The following is a 23071-nucleotide window of genomic DNA, read 5'->3' as shown; positions in this document are numbered from 1 at the left end:
CCTCAGCTTAGCAGCCACAGCCACTTTGTCTTTAAGTTGTCCCGTTATCATAAAATCCCTACTTCCGCTGGCCCAGAGGAAAGTGAGCAAGAACTAAGGCACCATTCAGGCAATTTGTTTCCATCCTACCTCTCACTGCTCCACTTATAATTATTAACACGTAGGATGTTGAGGGGCCCATATTACCCTAACCAACCCAAACTTGGGCAAGAGCATTTACTACTGGGTACCAGGGAGCTGTCTCATCTCTCAAGCTGGCCTCGGGGGGCTGCTGTCCTTCATCTTCCAACAGACCATGTCTCCCATGTCAGCCTCCCATCCTCATCACCAAAACTGTCAAGAGCTGTGAAGGGTCTGAGACTTCACCCTACCTGCAGGCTGGCACAGCTTGGTGGATACCAACAGAAGACATGAGATTCCAGTGTCAGACACAAAGGACTGCATTACTCATAGCAATGGCCGAAGTACCATTTTCTTGTTCTAGTCCTCAGCCCCAATTCCAACAAGACAATGCAAAGAAGGCCGAGCGATAGCAGTGCACACAGAGGGCTGCACGAGAGGAGAGGAACCCTGAGCACAGGGAGTGCAGGTCTTTTCCAGTGCTCTTTTCTCCCGAAGACACTCCCTATTCTGCAAGGCTCTGAGCAAATCTGCCCTTTTTTCTGGGATGGGACACCATCTCTTATCATACAAATATCTCCAAAAAATAGTCCAGAATAAAGGCAGCCAGTACATCTGCTTGTAAGACATACAGAAACATAAGAGACCCGTGGAGAATTGTCTAATAAATACCTTCTTGTAAACAGATAAAGTGAAATGACCGCCCCACTTGTCATTTGCTAACAAATACACCAGACACTTCAATCTGTTGGTAAGAATGTGCTTCCCTGATTTATTCATTATTTTTATTTATATATTCATTATTTAGCTTGAGATAGTATGAGTACAGCTCAGACAAAACCATATCCAACTACTTTTAACTACTTCAGAACTAAATAAGCCCATATTAACCTCACCATCCCTACCTAATAGTGATGATATAGACTGACTTTTTAAAAAAAACACAATCTGCCCTGTGGTTCAGTCGGGTGGAGCGTCATCCCATGGACAGAAGGGTCTAGGGTTTGACTCCAGGTCAGGGCACACACCTGGACTGCAGGTTCAGTCCCGGTCAGGGTGTGTGCGAGAGGCAGCCAATCAATCTTTCTCTCTCACGTCAATATTTTTCTCCCTCACTTTCTCCCTCCAGTCCCCTCTCTCTAAAAATCAGTGGGCATATCTTCGGGTGAGGATTAAAAAATAATAATTTTTAAAGAAAACAAAATTTTATACATTACTCATTACCTCCAGACTAGAAAATACTTCACAAGTCTAGTCCTTGAAGTTTAGTGCCAAAAATACTTGCATTTTTAAAAAATAGCAAAACTTATCCTGGAAAGCATAGTAAAATATGTCTAATTTTTTAAATCAGCAATACTTTTACATTGAGAGACATGTTAAGATATACTTACTACTTATATGTCCATACCAGGAAATTCACAAATATAAACACTAAATCAATATTTAACCAATGAGGAAAAAATATACTGCTACAAGCAGCTGATTTTTCTGTCTTTGAATTTAATGAGTTTACATCAAAAAATTGGTCATTTTACATTTAAGGAATAAAAATCTTTTAAAAAATAATACAAATCAGGAAAGAAAGGATTTTAACCAAGTTTACATTTCTTTTGTTTCAGCTTTTAACAATTCATCTCATCCTGTTTTATTACAATGTTCAAATGCATTTGCAGCACCCATTACAATCCTGAAACTGAACTTAAGGAAGTATGTTGTTGATAGTGACCCTCAAAGGAAACCGATTTACTTTCCATTAAAAGCTCTATGCTATACAAGCATCGTACAATAACGCTACCTAACCACCTTTTATCTCAGGAATCACCACCAACGTTTTCTGGAAATGAGTCCACATATGAATTAAATATTTTAAAGGTGAAATGTTCCTTATTTTTAACTTTAGCAAGATCTTCCTTTCTCATTGTTGAGAAACCCTTTAATAGTTTTAAAGCAGATGCTGTTAAGAGTCTAGATAGCTAAGACTGTACTCCTGAGTTCAAACGTACAGGTAAGTCTTTTGTAAATAGTTCTCAATAAAATATCCTCCCTCCCCATCCCCTGCCCTAATTCTTACAAAACTTTGGTCGAGAGTAGAAATATATCCAGGCAGATGTATATGCCGTACTACAGCATGAACAATAAAGCCCAACTAATGACTTTGGGTTTTAGAAATAGAAGGCAATTAAAATGTACTCAAAGTTACATTAAGAAAAGCTTTCACAGGGTAATATTTAAACAGTCACAAAGGTTAAGAAAATACTGATATCAAAGTACAAATGACTACAATGTTAAAATAGACAAAAACTACTATACAAGAGCCTCTTTTAAAATTAAAAATAAAGAACATAACACATGAGTCAGGATCATTTTCCTGTTCTACTCATGAATTTTAGTCTTTATATTGACCGGGTTGGTTACGCTGACATCCAGTAGAGTTCCTCATGACGTCTGATGAAGTCTCATTCCCACACCAGAGGGTGGATCTTCCCTGGGGAACCGCTCTCGTCCGGCCACCTCTCGGTCATTGCACGATCTCAAAGTAGTGCAGTATCGCCATGATGTGCTGCGGCATGAAGACGTAGCCTGTGTACAGCGCCATCCCCACGATGGACACCAGCATGGAATCTGAGCTGCAGTTAAGGGAACTGTTTTTCTGAATTGATTCAAAACGAAATCCCAACATTTTTCAACAAGTGTGTTATGTTGAAGTACCCATTCACTTGATGCTTTCTCATATATGTCAAGTATTTATAAAGAACTAATAACAGTAGCCACTAATATTAACTAAAATTTTTAAGCTCATTTTACCTTCACCATCACTTTACAAGGTAGCTACTGTTATTCCATTATTCTTCAGAGCATCAGACTGCTTACAAAATTAAGCATAGAAAGTAACACTGTTCAACCTATGAAATAGAAATGTATAAAAATAAAATTGTATTTAATGGTTGTACATGTTCTACCAACTTGAATAATTAATAAGAACATATGATCCAAGATTTTTATTTATTTTTAGAGAGAAAAGGGAGGGAGAAAGAGTTGGAGAAAAATATCAGTTGGCTGCCTCCCAGGCCCCCAGCCAGGGACCTGGCCCACAACCCAGGCATATGTGTGCCCTGATGGGGAATCAAACTAGCAATCCCTCAGTTTGCAGACCAATGCTCAACCCACTAAGCTACACCAGCCAAGGCTGATCCAGCACTTTTAGATTTTGGCTAGAATGTGGCTAAAAGCTTTTGCTTTGGCACCAAAGCTAAAATCAATCATACACCAAAAAAACTAAAATAAAATAAATCATACACCACCGACATATAAACTGACAACACCTGCTACTATTAAACACTTAGTATTATCACTAAACTTTGCAATAACATCAAATAAAAGTCATCTGGAAAACCAGAACAATAAACATTTTGTACTGTGTTCCTTCCTTCCTGTTCCAAAGGAAAATGAAACTGTATATATGCAAATCAACAAACGGCCCTAACAAAATGAAGTAAAATCTAAGAGCTCTTCACTTAGCAGAGTCACATGGCCATGCTAAGAGGAGTAACAGCTTCTGAACTGGGACCACGTTTTATTCATTCATTCATATTCTCTTGCTCTCTCTCCCCCTCCCCACCGCTGCCTCATACCTTTCAGCTCTACATGCTAGTAGTTCTGTAGTACCTTACATTCTTTTTTAAGATAGGGTAAGCATATAAACAATGTGCTTACAACCAACCAATATTTGTATAACAGTTACATGACAAACCTCTGTTACATATTATCTTTCTTGACCCTTAACAGAGTTCCCATGAAATATGTATTATGACTGTTACTTCTCAGAGGCTGACAAAGCACTGTACGACTTGTCCCGGGCCACACAAGAAGCTGTCTCTAGAGCCAGAGAGTAAACAACTGCCTGAGTCAAATTCTAAATTCATTCCCCTCATCCAGCAAACACATGTAAAAAGTCTCCCATAATCATTTAAGTTTACTTTTTAGCCTCCCTTAACCTGGTTCTTTCTTAAACTACCACTTTCTATTTACCACTTTTTTTTTTAATAATACTTACTCGGGGCTTCCACATCACTTATTGTTCATCACCCACACCACTGACTTCTATCCCCACCGCCACCCCCACGCTATATACACGGCTCTGGCTCACCAACGACCTCCTAGCGAATCCAACGGCTACTTGAACTGACACTATTTTAGCTTCTCCTCTTCAAAACTCTTTCCACCCTGGGCTGAGGTACTCTTCAGGGTTCGCCTCTCATCACTCTCACCATTTGTCTGTTTCCCTGGCTCTCTTTCCCTGTCTGTTCCTTTTGTGAATTTTATGTTTTTCTCTCCAATATCTACCCCTCCCTCCTCCTAGTAGAGCAACCATGCTCTTTGGATGGGCCTAGCCCTATCCCACCTCCAGGGCTAAGTCCTAATTGATCTTCACCAATTAGTAAACCCTTTTCTTTGTAACAATGCCTGCCCCCAACCCTGACCAACCAGCCCCAAGTTTAGGACTTCTGCCAGGAGCTCAGGGACACAGACACTCTCTCTCTCTCTGCCTAGAACTGCAATCTGCCGACGGACTCCTGGAATCATGGTGTCACTCGCCTCCATGAGGAAGGGGAGGCTTGGAGCAAAGCTGACTCAGGAAGGTGGTGGGTCAAAAATAACGGCAGACAAACAGGGCCAGACCTTGATCAAACCACCCTGAAGCCCACCCTACTACTGGATTTTCTGATATATAAGCCAATAAAGTCCCTTCACCCTTAAACGAGCTTGAGTTAGATTTTCTCTGTTACTTGCAGCTGAATGACAATGCATTCTAAGTGACAAAAATGGAGTTCCCAATATATTACCTTGGGCCCTATATGCCTTCGTGTTGCTGACCTGACGCCATTTTCCACACTGCAGACAGTATTTCCTACAACTCACTGAACATTTCTACCTATGACATTCCGCAATGTACTGTGAATCCAACAGAGCCAAAACTGAATTTATTTTCTCCAGAACTACTTCTTCCTACGAGTCCCATTTTTTCAACTACTTGAAAATAATTGATATAACTATTGATTAACTATCTGCCTAGTCATCCAATCTACAAACTTCTGATTCCTTGTCCGCACATTCAAATTATCTGACTTCTCAGTTCTTCCCAACCCCTACAATGAACTCTGAAGCTCGAGTCCCCCATCCTAATCAATGATAAATGACTGAGGTATTTATCATTCCTTTATTAATCACGTACAAGTTCCCATTTTAGGCCTCTAGCCACTTTCCATGCCACTCTTTACTACAGTGCTCCTTTTAAGATTCTTTAGGCTTCCCAATGCCCCTAGGATAGCCTTTGAAATTCTAAGCCAAGCATCCAAGGACCTTTTCAATCTAGTCTAAACTACCTGTTTTAGGAGGTAGTTTGAAGGAGACGGGAATTGAGAGATTGAGACAGGGGTTCTAGTATAAGTTACTCTTAAGGGAGTTTTACCAAAAGGGGAGTGGGTAGAGCAGAACAGAGCAGGTTCAGGGGCTCAGCTCCCAGGAGTGCTCTAGAGCATGAATTGTACCACATACAGTTAGTGTTGCTTTGAGGCAAGGGGCCTGACCTTTTGTATCCCTTATCTGTCCATCATTGGCTACAGGATGGAGTGAGGAAAACCCATCTGAGCAAGACAGCTGCCTTGGCTGAAAGTAACAGTCTGGAGAAGGGGGCGGCTAGATGGCATTAGCAGACAAAACTCAGAGTGGCTGGGTAATCAAGGTGAAGACCAAGGGCATTACTACACTGCTTTTCTATTGTTGTGGTGGTGGTTGTTGTTGTTTTAGGATTTTATTTATCTTTAGAGAGGGGGAAAGGGCAGAGAAACAGAAGGAATGAAACATTGATGTGCAAGAGAAACATGTATCGGCTGCCTCATGCACACCCCCAACGGGGACCTGGCCCACAACTCAAGCATGTGCCCTGACTGGAAATTAAACTGGAGACCTTTAGCTTTGCAGGACGACACCTAACCCACTGAGCCACACCAGTCCAGGCCACGCTGCTTTTCCACTGTACCTCCAACACTCCAAATCATCCCAACAAACTCCATCCTATTCGCAGCTATTTTACATGAGTCTCAAGAAACAACACTCTTTACTGCTCTGCCTTTTAATATGATTTAATAATAACATAAGAATAATAGTAATAGCAGCCAGCTTTCATTTGTGAATGTCTAGTGTGTGCCAGCAGTTAGGCACTTCAGCACGTTCAAGTTAACATTCCCAACATCAGAACAAACAACAGAGCCAGTTTCAAACCAAGTCAGCTAACTCCAAAAGTCATTGTTCTTGCCCTGGCCGAGTGGCTCGGCTGGTTGGAGCTTCCTCCCTGAAACTGAAAGGCCGTGGATTCAATTCCTGATCAGGGTGCATACAGAAGGCAACCAATTAATGTTTCTCTCTCACATCAATGTTTCCTTCTTTCTCCTTCTCTCTCTCCCTCTTCCTCTCTCTCTAAGATCAATGACTATATCCTTGGCTGAGGATTTTTTAAAAATCTGTATTCTTAATCACTATACTATAATACAGCAACTTTCAACCTTTTCACTTCATGGCACACATCAACTAATTACTAAAATTCTATGATACACCAAAAAAATATATTTTTGCTGATCCAGCAAAAAATATGTATAATTTTGATTCATTCACACCAGATAGCCATTATTGTATTAGCTGTTGTCATTTTTTATATGACAATCTGAGAGAAAGAGGTCTGTGCCCCTGACTAAACAGTCAGATATTGCATGTTTTAAAAATCCCTGCAGCACACCATTTGAAAATTGCTGCTATAATACCTTCCTACATATAAAGAGTCCTATTCTTCCTAGTAAAACCTAATCCTTCTTACAGCTCAGTCAGTTATCTCCTCTTATATATGGCCTTCCCTAGCCCTCATATTTTTCCCATTCTTACCACAACCTCCTGGCAGAGTTCATTGCCCCTACTGCTCTTATAAAACAACACATCTCACCTGACATTATCTATTTGTAGACAGATAGATAGTCATCCAGATTATCAACTCCTTAAACACTGGGACAATGTCTTACTATTTTTGTATCTCTTACATCTAACATATCTAACCTAACATATACTCAATAAATATTTGAAGAATAAAGGATCGGCTAGAGAAACATTATTTGACTCTAGATTCGCTGTGGTGCGTTCGGCATACCCCACACTGTGTGACTGGCACACTCTGTAGTGACTATGAAGGAGAAAAACAATACCCACTTCTAGGCAACACTGTATCTTCCAAATGCTTTTTGGTTTTTCACAGGTTTTATGTAAATCTTATAAAATTATACACCGAACAAATGAAATGGTATAGTAATAATCTTCAGGTCACTGATTCAAATTCAGTTCAAATCAGAAGTGATTACTAAAACAGCTATTTGATTGATTATATTATATTTGCTTTATTAAACTATAATTCTCCAATTTATTATGGAAAACATATTAATTAAAGAATATGAAAAGAATGTGCATGAATTAGCTTAACAGAGACTATTATAAGAATCTGAAAATTAAGCTCAATTTTGTGAACACTTGTCTTTTTAATTTTTATATGCATAGAAAATCATGATACTTTCCTAAGTGAAACAAGAACTTATCAAAACTTAAAAAGGTTTTTTGCTTGATTAAAATGAAAGATACCTGAGTTCATGGCTTTATATAGCATTATGTTGTGATGCATACATGTGGAATAGAAGTGATAAGAAATAAATGGTAATTATATATGCTAAATTCAGGATAGTGGTTACTTGGTGGGGGGGAAATGTGGGGGGAAAGAAGGGAGAAGCCGGTGGGAAGGGGCATTAAGGGGCCTTCAAATGTATTAGTAATGTTTCTCTTCCCCTAGTTGGTAATACAAGCACACTCACTATATTATTTTTTGTGCAGCTTCTGTCTGCCTAAATGGTAACTTTTTTAATAAATAAGAATTGTAAAGGGAAAGGGAACAACAGATAGTACTAGGACTAAAAACTGTTTTGTGTGAAAGATCTTACTCCTTTAAAAAGTTTGTTAGGCATCACCAGATCTGATCTGTTACTAGGAAACACACAAATAGTGTTAGCTCCATGAAATAAAAGAATTCTCAATTCAGGCCAAGAAAAAGAAAATTATCAAAAGTCACTTGAACCTAGATGCAGATGCCAATTTATAAGCAGCCAAAAAAAAAACACCCTTAACCTAGCCTTTTACCCAGAGCCACTTATTAAATTTAACTTTTATCCTGTGTCCCACCAAAAAATGTTTCTACATTTTGATACCATCTCTCTTAACTATTTTCAGAATCACAATAATTAAATGAGTTTCTAAAAATGAGTTTTCTAATGCCCTGGCTGGCATAGCTCAGTGGATTGAGCTCAGGCTGCAAACCAAAGCATCGCAGGTTCAATTCCCAGTCAGGGCACATGCCTGGGTTGCAGGCCATGGCCCCCAGCAACCGCACATTGATGTTTCTCTTTCTTTCTCCCTCCCTTCCCTCTCTAAAAATAAATAAATAAAATCTTTTTTAAAAAATGAGTTTTCTATACAATTAAATTTCAAAATCATTCCCCAAAATTACCTCAAAGCTCTGTAGGGGGAATAGTTCCATTGCACTGAGTTGAATATTCTCTGAGATTATGCTTGACACCATGTAAAAGGGTAGTGGTATTGTCACTCTTAGGCACTGGTTCTATTATGACATTTGTAAGGTTAGATATATGATGCTCATCTCCTTAGAGGTATTCTCACAGAGCTAAACATACTGTTTAGAGTGTACCAGCTATAATTTGCTATCTGGTACTTAAGTGGATTTCCCAATCCACTGCATTCTTTAACACACCTTTCAAAGGTCACAGTATCTGTGACACGCAATAAGGTACAAGATACAGAGAGTGGAAACACCGAACACCAGAGGCGACCTAGGTTTGAGTTGTGACTTTGCCAACACTGCGTGCATCAAAAACTCTGATTGCCAGTCTCCTTATCTATAAAATGAAGAAGACACACATCCCCTACCTTTCCAGGATGATGTGAGATTTTGGAATCAAACCTATTTGGCAAAAAAAAGGCAATATAATTCTTATTAAAACTATCAGTGGAGAGCTGGGGCATGTAACATCATGACTCAAACCAATGTTTGGGAACTTCCCAAAGTCACCCTGCAACTGATTTGTTATTAACTTATAATACAATCCTGGGACATCATAACCTCTCTGGACCCGAGCTTCTCCATAAAATGAGGCTGCTTCCTTCATTAACATTTTAGCATCCCACTTGCTTGGAGAGGGCATTTGGACCCCACCTCTCAATCACCTTTCACAGAATCTTCTGTTTCACATGCAGAAAAAACAGGAAAATAATCAATGTTATCTAACACACATATATTGGAAGGGAATACACAAAATAATAATAGAGTAATCTTTCTCTTTGCCAAGCTCTTGTCATACATATAATATAAGTATCAGTGGCTGTACTCAAATTAATCAGATCCATATTCTAGACGGCACTAAGTGATTAAGAAATAATAGAGTTAATAAAATCTAGATTAAAAACAAAAGACCTCAAAAACTAAAAAAATAGATTTTTCAGTTTTGTCGGTTTAAAACTGTCTCTACCAATCAATTTTAAGCATTTGAGAGGGAGGCGCCCGGGCTCAGCTGCTCCTTTGCTCCCACTTGTAGTGCATCGCAGGAGAAAGCAGGTGCTTCATAAATCATTCAGGAACCAAGCAGCCAGTGCGCCAGGAAATGCACAGGTGCCGAGATAAATTTGTTCAAGAGCTGAATGAACAATCAGGAGTTATTTATAACCTGGACATAACATAACTATTTTATGGGTTCAATGGATTTAAAAGCAAATAGAAACCATCTATCTGCATGTTGTTAGCTGTTTCTTTAATAGGGAAGCCCAACTAATCAGGAGCTGGGTAAGCTTCTGGATAGGAAAAAAATAGAGATTTTTTTTTTGCCCGTACAAGGGTCTTCTCCAACCCTTGTCCAGCAACACCAACAAACAAACAAACAAAAAGCTAGATAATTGAAGAGAGAAAATGCTTTAAAAATAAGTACAGTAATCAGAGGAAGTAACTAACATTTCTTGTCCCAAGCAGTAACTGCATTATTACCACCTACCTCAGTAACATATTCACAAGACTTTGGAGAAATCAAAAGCAGTTTTTCACTGAGAAAAGGCTAGGGGCCTTGGTTCCAGTGGGTATGATTTATCTTTCCATTAAACTAAATGATTTCCATGCTGTAAGTCTCTGATTGCCAGTCACATCAACAAAGCTAAAATGTCATCTAAAACAATCCTATGTTCTATTAGACTCCTTCTTTAAAATTAATTCTAAAATGCTCCTTTTAAGCTTAGAAATACTCAAAAGTTTTGATAAATCGAATTTAAGAAACCATCCTACTGAAAATAAAAATAAAGCATTTGACAAAGTAGTACCATAGGCTGTTTGGTGAAAACCAATCAAAGATTTATAACCTTCAGCAAGAAACATCCCTCCACTCAGTGGCAGCACAGGAAGGAGTCCTCTTATCTCTAAGACATTTAAAAATTAGCACCTGCACCGGGGCTCCTCACCTGGAGGAAAGTGCACCTCCAGGTGAGCAAGCACAGTGCTCTACCAGTGCAGGCTGCACTGCCCCTGCACCTCCTCTGGGGCAGCCCACACCACCTGCATCACATCAGCATTTCAGGTCAACCCTGTCCATACATCTTCAATGTCCCCTGGGGCAGCTTCCAGCAGGCCTGCACGAGCTACCCAAGTTACCCCCAACAAAGCCAATTAGTGTTAGTGCCTGCTTACTAAGTTGAATAGCGTTTGAGTGGTCTGCTCCAGTGCTATCATACCATAAACCCTCTTGGGGAATTTTCAGGAACACATATATGACATGATAGCTAAAATTTTGTGCTGGTAGTAATTCTACTTTTTATAATTATTGATCATAAACACTATCTTTCTCTCATTTCATAACTATTATTTTTAAGTATTCCAATTTATAAAAGGTATATGCAATACACTACATTAAGTAGCTCTCCTGGATCATGTAGTTTAATTATTAAATTTGAGCATTGTTGTTGTTTTTTTTTAACCAAAGGAATTTATCTATCTTTGCTTCCAAGTACCATAAATGTTACAACACTCAAAGCCTGGGGCAGGGGGGCAGGGTCACAAAGCCTTAGAGAATGTGAAGCACAGCTCAGCAGGGGGTTTGCCTTATCAGTGGCCAGGCAGCAGGTGCCTGGGGAGCCCAGAGTCCTAGGTGAAGCCATGCAGGGTGCAGCCTGACGCTGATGGGCAATGCCAGGAAGTAGAGCCTCAGGAAAGCGACCCTGGCCTCTTCACCAAACTCATTAAAGTATTTGGTTACAGAGGAGCCCAAGAAGAGGAAATCAGAGCCTGAGAATTTTAGAGCCTGAGAATTTTGAAAACTTAGAGCCAATTCACAGGTTAATTCTTCTTTTCAAGTGGTAGCCAGGAGAACCAGAGGGAGGGCTCTGTGGTTTAGGACTGCAGACTTGACAAGATATTTTTTGCCAAGCAGATAATTAATAATGCTTGTGCTACTCCAGCCATAGTAAGTGTGTTATTGAACTATACTCATCAAGATGTCCATTTAAGAGAGACATTATCAGACTTGAAAGAATTTTTACAAAGTTTTGACACAGCCATGGAAGTTTGGCACTGGGCAATTTGGATCTGATCAGACAAATACACAACAGCTTCTCAAAACAGCGAATGTTTAAATTTGATGCAAAGACATCAGCAAAAAAAGAAGATGCTTTTCATTTTGTCAGTTTTGTTCCTGTTAATGAAAGCATCTATGAATAGATGGATTAACAAAAGGATGAATTAATTTAGGTGCATGCAATCAAGATAAAATGACTGGATCAGCACTGTGAGGTCAGTCATAGAAAAAGGGTACAAAAGTACAGTGCAGGTGAAATTCAATTTAACTTAATAGCCATTGTGTCTGACAGAAAAATGATATATGAACAGAGTGCAGCAGAGTTCAAAGACAACTTGCTGAGGAACCCATGCATACAGATCAGGGTAATATGTTAAATGGTATTCGGTCAGAGGTTGCCAAAAACTTAGATGCTTATTGAAGAAGTACAGAAATTGAAAAGATATAAATTGAAAATATCAGAAGGAAGCATAAGCACTTCCTTTTAATCATGGAATTGTTAAAGACTTTATCAGGACAATGGCAGTTAATACCACTAGGAGAAAAGGCAAAAGAAAAACAGAATGCAAAGAAAGCACAGGAAACCAAATGCAGAGGATGCCCTGTGCTGTGGACACACTTCTGCTTCTGCATTCATTTTCATGGAAACCATCAAGTATAAAGGACTTTGAGCAGAACCCCACTGACTCAGAGCACGTTTGGAAATGGTACAGTCTGTCTGGGTCCTACGAGAGCATGGATTCACGATCGTTTCTCTCGCTGCATCACATGTGTGTAGCACCTATTAAAGAAACACAATGTTAAGAGTGAGTCTATTCAATATATGGTGTTGGGAAAATTGTACAGATATGTGCAAGAAAAATGAAACTAGCTACCTTCTTCCACCATATACGTACAAGAATAAGTTTAAAATGGATAAAAGACTCAAATGTCAGACTCAAAACCATAAAAATCCTAGAAGAAAATCTAGCCACTAAATCTCAGACAATGCTCATAGCAATATTTTTTATGATATATCTCCTCGGGTAAGGGATACAAAAGAAAAAATAAATAAATGGGACTACATGAAACTAAAAAGGTTTTGAACAGCAAAGGAAACCATCGATAAAATGAAAAGACAACCCACTGAATGGGGAACATAATCACCAATGAAACATCTAATAAGGGGTTAGTATCCACATTTTATAAAGAACTTATAAAACTCAACACCAAAAAACCAAACAATCCAATTTTTAAAAGGGCAAAGGATCTGAATAGACACTTCTCTAAAAAAGGCATACAGATGTCCAATAGACATATAAAAAGATGTTCAACATCACTAATCATCAGAAAAATGCAAATTAAAACTACAATGAGATACCACCTCACACCTGTCAGAATGGATTACCATTAGCCCTGGCTGGTGTGGCTCAGTGGATTGACTGCCAGCCTGCGAACCAAAGGGTTGCTGGTTCAATTCACAGTCAGGGCACACGTCTGAGTTGGGGGCTAGGTCCCCAGTAGGGGGCACATGAGAGGCAACCACATGTTGGTATTTCTCTCCCTCTTATTCTCCTTCCTTTCCCCTCTCTCTGAAAATAAAGGAAGGAAGGAAGGAAGGAAGGAAGGAAGGAAGGAAGGAAGGAAGGAAGGAAGGAAGGAAGGAAGGAAGGAAGGAAGGAAGGAAGGAAGGAGGGAAGGAAGGAAGGAAGGAAAGAAAAAGAATGGCCATCATCAATAAACCAACAAACAAGTGTTGGTGAGAATGTGAAGAAAAGTGAATCCTCATGCACTGTTGGTAGGAATGCAGACTGGTGCAGCTACAGTGGAAAACAGTATTGACTTTACTCAAAAAAATTAAAAATCTAACTACCTTATGACCCAGCAATTCCACTTCTGGGAATATATTCAAAGAAACCTGAAACACTAATTCAAAAAAACTGTATTCACCTATATGTTTATCACAGCATTTACAATAGCCAAGATTTGGAAGTAGCCCAAGTGCCCATCAGTAGATGAGTGGATAAAAAAACTGTGGTACATTTACACGATGGAATGCTACTTGGCTGTAAAAAAGAAGGAAATCTTACCTTTTGCAACAGCATGGGCGGACCTGGAGAGGATTATGCTAAGTGAAATAAGCCAGTTGGATTCCCTGTTGGGGGCACATGCCTAGGTTGTAGGCTAGACCCCCTGTCAGGGTGAGTGTGAGAGGCAACCGGTAGATGTTTCTCTCTCACATCGATGTTTCTCTCCCTCTCTTTCTTCCTCCCTTCCTCTATCTCTAAAAATAAATAAATAAAATCTTTTTTAAAAAAGAAAGGAAGAAAAGTTCTCATATCCTAAGGAGCACAGATGAGGGACAGTCTAACATTGTCACCTAGCCAGTCAAATACCAAGGCAGTGCAAACACACTAGAGCAGTCTTCATACTAAAGCACAGGAGCCCTGGGGTACAAGGCTTTCTAGAAGGTTGGGACCAGTTAAAGGGACTCAGCTTGCAGATCTTCAGCTTCCACTGTACCTCTCCTGAAGGGGACCCGAGAAGTCCTGCGATGTGCTAGTTCTTTCCCATCCCCCCTTACAACTTCACTTCTCCCACTTTACTTCCTGAATCTTGCAATTCCCCCCGGGAAATGTAAGTATAAAAATATAAAAGAATGTCTGGGACAACAAACAAAGGAATAATAACTAACTTGCACTGTACTTTATTTCATTCAAATAACAAACTCCTGGCATACCTCCAAGACTCACCTACCTATCCATCTACTAATTTGAATTCAGAAGTTATCCACCTTTCCAACCATAGCCTAGCAAAACGGTTTCCACAAAGGAGGACGGCAAGAAGGGCCATTTCTGTTATCAATGCGGTGGTGACAGGGGAACACACCATCAACATTCACAAGCACACCCACGCAGTAGGCTTTCAGAAGTGTGCCCTTCAAGCACTCAGAGATCCAGAAACTTGCCATGAAGGAGATGCAAACGCCAGATGTGCCCGTTAACACCAGGCTCAACAAATCCTTCTGGGCCAAAGGAATAAAGAATGTCCCACACCATATCCAAGAGCAATCATCCAGAAAACGTAAGGAGGATGAAGATTCACCAAACGAGCTCTACATTCTGGTTAACTGTCACCACTTTCAAAATTCTTCACCTAATCAATGTAGATGAGAACTAACCACTAGTTGTCAAATAAAGTTACAAAAAAAGTGAGGCAGGAATTAAGATGCCTACATAATCATTTGAAGAGAAAAATGGCACTGAGCTTTTTCTGACAGAAATTAAGGCTGATTTTGCCTACTTGGCTTCACAATGAGGGCTGGCTTTGCCAACTAGGTTATATGATGAACATTTTCTATGAATTGTATGAGAAAATTATACTTTTATGGCTTTAACAAAAACATACAGCAATAGCTGTGGCTGGTGTGGCTCAAGTTGATTGGACACCTTCCCACAAAGCAAAAGGTCACTAGTTCAATTCCCAGTCAGGGCACATGCCTAGGTTGCAGGCCAGGTCCCCAGTAGAGGGTGCTCTAGAGGCAACCACATATTGATGTTTCTCTCCTTCTCATTCTCCCTTCCTTCCCCTCTCTAAAAAAATAAATATTATCTACAAAAGTTATAAATACATATGTTATATATACACATATACATGTGTATGTGCTATACATAGACATGATGTATACACACATATGTGTATATATAATAAAATACATGTATGATAAGCAACAAATTAAATCCTTTTGTAACTGCCTGAATTTATCATGAAATATTTCAGATGTCAACTAAATGAGTGAGATGATACACAGTACATGCTTTTTTTCTTTCTTTCTTTTTTTTTTACCTCAGATCTGATGAGAATGACCACAGTACACACTTTTGAGGACTACACAAATGAAAGTTTGAATACCACTGGGCTGGAGGGCTGGGAATATTAATTTATCAGTTATAATTATTCCTACCTCTGCTTTCCCCTCTTAGTCCTTTCTGGTAATGGAAAGCTACATTCATTTCTACAAAAGGAAGATCAAAAGGAAAAAACCAACTTAAAAAAGGAAATAACATAAAATACAAATGAAATACTGAAGATTTTGGGGAAGAAATTCATTTACCACATAAGTTTGAAGACAGTGCAAAACATCCTGGTTATTTCAAGGTTCTTCTGAAATCACATTTTGTTTGAAATTATACTGATAAAATCTTTCTAAATGGCATTAAGCTTATTTACTAAGAATATTTTCTAGAGGTAACCCTCTCGAATAGTAAGAATTTCTCCTAATAATCAGATCACATGCTGATTTTCAGTGGAAGTCTATTTAAACTTTCAGGTGATTCTATATGTACAAACATTTTCCTTTTTTTATGTTTGAGTTTATTCTTCACTGAACTTTTAAAACACTGCTGTAGTTAAAATATTAAAACAAGAACAAAGCAAGTAGTGAACATATTATTATAGTCCTTCACTCATTCACTACTGTATGTAAAATGCCAGCAATGTTACTCACTGGCATCATTAAGACGTCTGACACCAGCCCTGGCTGGTGTGGCTCAGTGGACTGTCAGCCTGCAAAATGCAAGGTCACCAGTTTGACTCCCGGTCAGGCCACATGCCTGGGTGGCGGGCCAGGTCCCCAGTTGGGCGTGTGTGAGAGACAACCAATAGATGTATCTTTTGCACATCAAAATTCCTCTTCACTTCTCTCTAAAAATACATAAATACGAATCTAAAAAAAAAAAAAACCTCTGACACCGAACACCACCATCCTCAGATGCTTCTCCATTGTAATGGCGCCATCTTGATTTGGATCAAAGTCCACCAGTTCTACCCAGCCCATTTTATCGGTCTCTTCTGCTTCCTTTCTTGCAGGTAGGATTTTTTTTCCAGCAAAGAGAGCTTATCAGGAGAGAGAATCATCCTCAGGAAAATTTAACTTAAATTTGATGACAGGGTGACCTTTTTCATATGGTCTACGATAAACTGGCGTGTCTTCATTTAGTACACACAATGTCTCCATGCTTGACAATCTGACCTAGGCGAGAGGTGATGACTGTGGTTCAGTTGTCAAGAGCAGATATCGACCTTGGGAAGCCACACAATGCTTCAACCAGCTGTATGTCCATACACGTGAAAAGGTCTCCTCCTCATCAAGTAAAAACAGCCTACTACTCCTCCCACCCCACGTTCACTCAACTCCAGCCACACCTGCCTCATTTATGATCTTCATGTAGGCCAGGCAGGCTCTGGACTCAGGGACTTTGCACTGCAGCTTCCTCTGCCAGCCATGCTCTTCTTCCCTCAGGTTTTACCCTGCTCACTCCCTTACCTCCTGTATGTTTTTACTCAATTATCTTTCTCAAGTCTTTATTAAGTCTCTCCTAGTATGCTCTTTAAAAACAGAAACTCTGTCCCATCAGTATACTTCTTATCCCCCTGACTGACTTTTCTTTTTTCTGTAATGCTTACCACCTAACATTCTACCTAATTTACTTACTATAAAAGTTCCACAAAGAGAGAAAGATTGTATCGTTTTCTTACTGATGTATCACCGGCACCTCAGGCAGTATCTGACACAAGGTATTCATGCAGAAGTATGCTGAAATCAATATGGCCCAATCTGCTTTTTCAATTTTACTTCCCACCTATTCTGCCCTACAGATCCCTGCTCAGCCTGTCAGCCTGATGTACTGGCCATCCCAGCACACCTCTGTACCACACTACCTTCCAATCTGGGAAAAACAACACTCAAAAACACCTCCCTGAGAGTGCTCTGGGCACGCCAGTCCCCAAGCCCTTCCTGCCCAGCTCCCTGAGCTCATCTGAGAGCATGTGTAAATTTGAATTTTTCCTGAACCTTGGCTCTAATTTTCTTGAAGAAAGAAATGAAGTCCATCACCTTGGAAATTTACTAAAGAACTTCCTGCATTAAAAATGAGGAAAAAAGCACTTCCTAGGATTTTTTTTTCATTCAAAACAAAAGAGTTTGGGGTTTCATGAAAAAAAAAGAAATATATATTCTTATGTCTTATTTTCTTATTTTATTAAATATTAATGTGTCCGTAAGGAAATAGTTACTGGATTTGAGTTACTCTACTCAAAACACAGGAGGCACTTCCCTTCATCTCCGGAACTCGCACTTCAAAGCCTGAGGCCTGACAGGATCAGATTTCTCTCCTGCTATTTACACACACACACACACACACACACACACACACACATTTCACTCTGCCGTAGCCACCGTGACCCCTCCGCAGCTCTGAAACATGCCTGCAGTACTTATTCCCCTGGAAGTCTTGCTTTGCTTAAATCTTTCTAAATGCCCTCTTCCTGACCACTCTAGCCAAAACTGAAGAATACTTCTCCTGCCTTATTTCCTACCCTCTTCTCTGTTTTGTTTTGTTCCATAACAGCTTTAACAATCTAATCACCTATATTTTTTTACTTATTTACCTAGTGGTATTAGAATAAATGCTTTTATCTCTTTTACTCACAATTATAGTCCCACTATCGAAAACAGTATCTGGCAATTAGAAGGTATGTAATGCTTCTGGAATACAGAATTCAGCAAGTGAATAGACAGAGCAATGCAAATTTTTAACATCTCCAAAAACAATTAAAGAAGTTCTTTCAATCATAGCCTTTTCTACTTCTTTACATTTAAATTCTCTCCAAGAAATGAATTCTGTTCATCACAAACAGCCAAGCTCAAAATCTACTCTAAAAGTGGTTAAAATCACATCTCTTTTACCATTTCCAAATAGCTATGCAATTGCTTTGAAATGACATGTCAATATGTATGTATTTTAAATGTTTCTCAAGCAGTATTTGTGTGCCCAGCACTGTGGTTTTTAAAACTCTTGCCTTGAAGAAACAAGGCCTATTTTTCAGCGGGAACCTAATTCATAACCTTAAAACTGCCTACATTTTTTTTAAATAAATAGAAGTATAAAATGCCATGGAAACATAAGAAGCTGTAAAGAGACGGCAAATAAAATTCAGCAATTAGAGAATAAAACTTCCCTTTTTAATTAAAAAAAAAAACAAGGCTAAAATGACTCTTACTTGTGCTTCAAATTAAACAAGGTATTTTTAACTTTTCTACCTGTCCTCAACAGTGTGGTTACAATGTTATTCGATGAGGTACTACAGGAGTGTCTCACTAGTTACAAAACCTGGTCTTTTCCTCTGCCCTGATGGCTGCCAATAGCGATCGGGAGCTTTTGAAACACGTTAAAAACTTCCCCTCTGAGATGGATTCATTGTAATACAACTTAGCACTTCTGTCTTAACGCAAGTGTCAGGTTACACTTTTTTGTAAGATAGACAAATGAAGAAAGTTTAAATACTGGTTGACAAACCAAAAGCTAATGATCATTTCAAATGTGCTATCAGAAGAGAAAATTTAGGATGCAGGTTCTAGTATGGAAGGATTTACAAAATGAATTTATAAATGTTTGTTTCAAGAACTATTTACAATGTGTCTGACTTGACACAGATGTATTTCCTTATTTTAAATTATCTTTTTTATGAATCACAACTTCCTTACTTAGATAACTTCAAAAACCCTCATATTCAATTGAGACTGACCTTTCTTTCCACTTACAACAGCTATTAATTCACTTCTAGCTATTTGATTCGGGAAGAAACAGAGAAGCAAATTCAGATGTTCAAGGATGCCCCTATAAAGGGTGCAGAAATGGTTATCAGTTTTCCCTAAAATAAGGATAACTTCACATTATTAAATGAGTTAAAGCAGTGAAATGCAAACTAATGTATTTACCTTCTTCTAGAGTCTTCCTCTGTCCAAGACTCCTAACTCAGAAGCCATTTTTCAGGCAGCCAGACAAATTTCTCTTACACTAAATTTTAGGTTTCTAGTAGTGATGATTGCGTTCAACGTAATTTTTTAAAGGTTTTATATATTTATTTTTGGAGAGAGGGGAAGGGAGGGGGGGAGAGAGAAAGAAACATTGAAAGGTTGCCTCTCACACACCTCCAGCCGGGGACCTAGCCCACAACACAGGCATGCACCCAGACTAGGAACAGACCCTGTGGTTCACAGGTCCACACTCAATCCACTGAGCCACATCAGCCAGGGCCAATGTAATTTTTAAGACTGTCTCTTTCCAAAACAACGTAACTGGCCACAAAACAGTTTTGCATGATGCTTACTAATTATTAATGAATTTATAAAATTCAAACTGCTTCACAGTAAGGCTCCCCATTAAGTAGGAAGAAAACCCAGCTTTCTCATTCAGTTCTTTCTTCCAAGCTAGAATAAGGATTCTATCTCAAATAGATGTTCCAAACTTTAAAACTGAATGTCTGACTTCAAAATAACTCTAGAAGTTGAGTTGGATAATATAAATACAACACCTAATATTAATCTAAGATTAACTCATGTCAAAGAATTGCATTTCTACCTTGGATTAATTTTTTTTTAATCCTCACACTAGGACATGCTTATTGCTTTCTAGGGAGTGGGAAGGGAGGGAGAGAAACCTCCATCTATTGCCTCTCGTTCAAGCATCCCTACTGGGGACTCCTACCAGGGATGAACCCCAACCTAGGCACATGCTCTGACCAGGAATTCAACTTGTGACTTTTTGGTTTACAGGATGATGTTCCAACCAAGTGAGCCACACCAGCCAGGGCTACACTGGGTTAATTTAATAATGTAAACTTCGAAATAAACTTTCTTTTCATCTTAGGTTTAAAACCATATTATTCTACAGTACCCAATGCTAGTTGGTTGTAGTTCTCAGTAGTACTTTAAAAATTGAAATCCGTTGGTCACATAATCCAATGAGAAGTCAAAAGCTTCAAAGGCAAAAATCTAAAGATCCACTACATTTCACTTCATAATTTATTTCTCCATCCCAAAACAAAGCCATCGCCTAGGTATTTATGGGACACTATTACTATTGCAACATAATACAGAAAAAAGTAACATCATTGATACTGTGGCATTTAGCCGCATGCCCACAAAAGCTTCAGAAGTTAACAATAATTAATAATAATATGGAATAATTATAACAGGAGTCTGTAATAAGTTATATGAATATATTCTGTCTGTCTGTCTGTCTGTCTCCCCCTCTCTCTGATAACCAAAACGGCTACTAAGAACAGGTAACGTATGCACTGGATACACTGGATACACTGGACAAACGGACGAATGCACAATCCAGGCAGGACAATCTTTGTGTGAGATTTCATCCCACCGTGCAATTTAAAACTTATAAATTACTTATTTCTGAAAATTTCAACTTCATATTTTTGAGCCAGGGTCAACCACAGGTAACGGAAACCACACAGAGCAAAGCACAGAGGAGGGGTGCACTGCAGGAGACTCTGAGAGTGGGCTCCACGTTCAACCTCTGGTTTCCAGAGTTTCCGTTTAGCACACTGTTTCAGTTCACTGTTAAGATGAGTCTGAGTCAAGAGGCATGTGCTTCTGTATTGCAGCACACCTTTCACAAGGATGACCTCATGCGCCCTAACCTACAGAACTGAGAGTGAGCCTAAACTGCAGCTACAGATAAATGGTGTGGGAAATCAGACAGTACTTTACACTCAGACATTGAATCTGAAATATACATTCCAGTTCTTAAGTTTCAGGTTTGGAAAGAAAGCCAACAGTAATAAAAACAAACTTATAAGCAGCTAAGCTTCCTCAAAAGTGCTGAAACACAGGCTCAGCTTTGAGTACAATCTTAGGCTAGTTCAACACAAACACACTTATGACGGCTTGGAATTACCTCAGTCACTCGACCAGAATGCAACTAGACATTTGCAAAGCTGTTCAGAAGCTCCTGCACACTAAAGCACATTGAAAAGGAGAGATCCTGTATGAAGTAAGCAGACTGTATGAAATGCTTGTTTCAAATAGGTCCCCAAGTTTAAAAAAAAAAAAAGTTACATCTCATGATTAGTATTTCTCTTGCAAGAATATCAAGGGACGTCAACGTGGACAAAGGAGAGACAAACAGCACAGACTTCGGGGAGCCCACCTTCAGAAGCTTGAGTTACTAGTTGAGGTTGTTAGGAAAGTTAGATGAGTTCAGATACAAGCAAAGTGCTAGCACAATTGCTTGGTTCATGGTAAACACTCAATAATCATTAACGAGTATTCACTAGCTATATACGAAAGCAGTTGCAAACACTGTCTACAACTACAGATTCCTTTTCAGGCCCTCCTTCCACGGCCTGTGCAAACAGCAAATTAATGCATAAAACACACTTTTTAAACTACCCAGTTTGAAGACCAAAGAGGTACAATAACGAACTGCTTTCAAAAACTGTATTAGGCACAACCTAATTAAAAAGCTAGAAAACTGGTTAGCATTTCTAATTGGGGCCAGTGCCAGTTAAATCAGGGGCAGTTAAAGGTCAAAGCCGTCCCAGCCGTGAGCGATTTTTTCCACTTTCACTGTCCCTGCCTCCCACAGGAACTGGGGACCGAACCAAAGGCAGGCACGGCTGAAGCGCAGGCGAGGGCAAGCCAGGTTGGACATCGCCCTAGGGGATTTCTTCCAGCAACAAAGACGCTTCTCCCTTGGGCCAAGGGGCTCTCGGACGACCAGGGATCTCAAGAGTTCTCGCCCCCCAACCCCAGGCCCCCGCGGGAATGCCGCCCTCGGCCCCCAGACCTCTGCCCCGCGTGGCTGCAGCGGAGAAGCGAGTCCCGGCGCGCGCGCGGGTTCCGCGGGGCCGCCCACCGCCCCCCAGGCCCTGCGCCCCGGGGATGCCCCCTCTGCCCCCGCGCCCCCCACCCGGCCCCGGCATCCGCGCGCCGGTCAGGATACTGAACACGGTCCGCTCCCAGGGCTCCAGCATGTAGAGCGACGTGACCAGCAGGTACTGGTAGTAGAACCAGGACATTTGCTTCCAGGCCCGCGCCAGCGCCATCCCCGCCGCGTGCCTCCTGCGCCGCAGCCCCACGTCAGTCTGCCCCGCAGGCCTCCGGGCCGCGTCCTGAAGCCCCGGGCCTACAGGCCCGCCCGCCCCGCGCCCATTGGCCTGCGCGGCCCGGCGCGTCACCCGTGGGCACGCCCAGCCCCGCGCGCGCGCCCGGGCGGTCGGCCGCGAGCCCCGCCTGGCCGGCGACCATTGGCCAGGCTGCAGCCTCGCACCGCGCCGTCCCCTCCCGACTCCCCCTCCCGGGCCGCGCCCACGCGAGCCGGAGCAATGTCCCCGCGAGAGCGCCCGCTGCGCCCTGCCCCGCCCCGCCCCGCCGCGCCTCGCCGTTGGTGGGCGGGGTG

At 40.5% G+C, this 23071-nt stretch overlaps 1 protein-coding gene and 1 pseudogene across 1 annotated transcript; one reads left to right on the top strand and one right to left on the bottom strand.

Moving 5' to 3' along the window:
• Window positions 1-867: 867 nt before the first annotated feature.
• On the bottom strand, window positions 868-22826 carry SPTSSA (serine palmitoyltransferase small subunit A). Its single transcript, XM_028507573.2, has 2 exons — window positions 22616-22826; window positions 868-2742 (listed from the first exon to the last, which is right to left on the bottom strand). The coding sequence occupies exons 1-2, from the start codon at window positions 22716-22718 to the stop codon at window positions 2639-2641; spliced, it is 207 nt and encodes a 68-aa protein (XP_028363374.1). The 5' UTR covers window positions 22719-22826; the 3' UTR covers window positions 868-2638.
• LOC114491481 lies at window positions 10375-12492 on the top strand (annotated as a pseudogene).
• Window positions 22827-23071: the final 245 nt, after the last annotated feature.

Source organism: Phyllostomus discolor, chromosome 1 (assembly GCF_004126475.2).
Source record: "Phyllostomus discolor isolate MPI-MPIP mPhyDis1 chromosome 1, mPhyDis1.pri.v3, whole genome shotgun sequence".
Taxonomy (NCBI): domain Eukaryota; kingdom Metazoa; phylum Chordata; class Mammalia; order Chiroptera; family Phyllostomidae; genus Phyllostomus; species Phyllostomus discolor.
Note: the sequence above shows the minus strand (reverse complement) of the source record. Positions and strands in the feature narration are given on the sequence as shown.

Bases quoted from the DNA above. Each gene is read 5' to 3' on its own strand.
- SPTSSA (XM_028507573.2), bottom strand. From the start codon at position 22,718: ATGGCGCTGGCGCGGGCCTGGAAGCAAATGTCCTGGTTCTACTACCAG. The intron at 2,743-22,615 runs GTATCCTGACCG...ACTGCAGCTCAG, and splicing joins CTGGGAGCGGACCGTGTTCA to ATTCCATGCTGGTGTCCATC.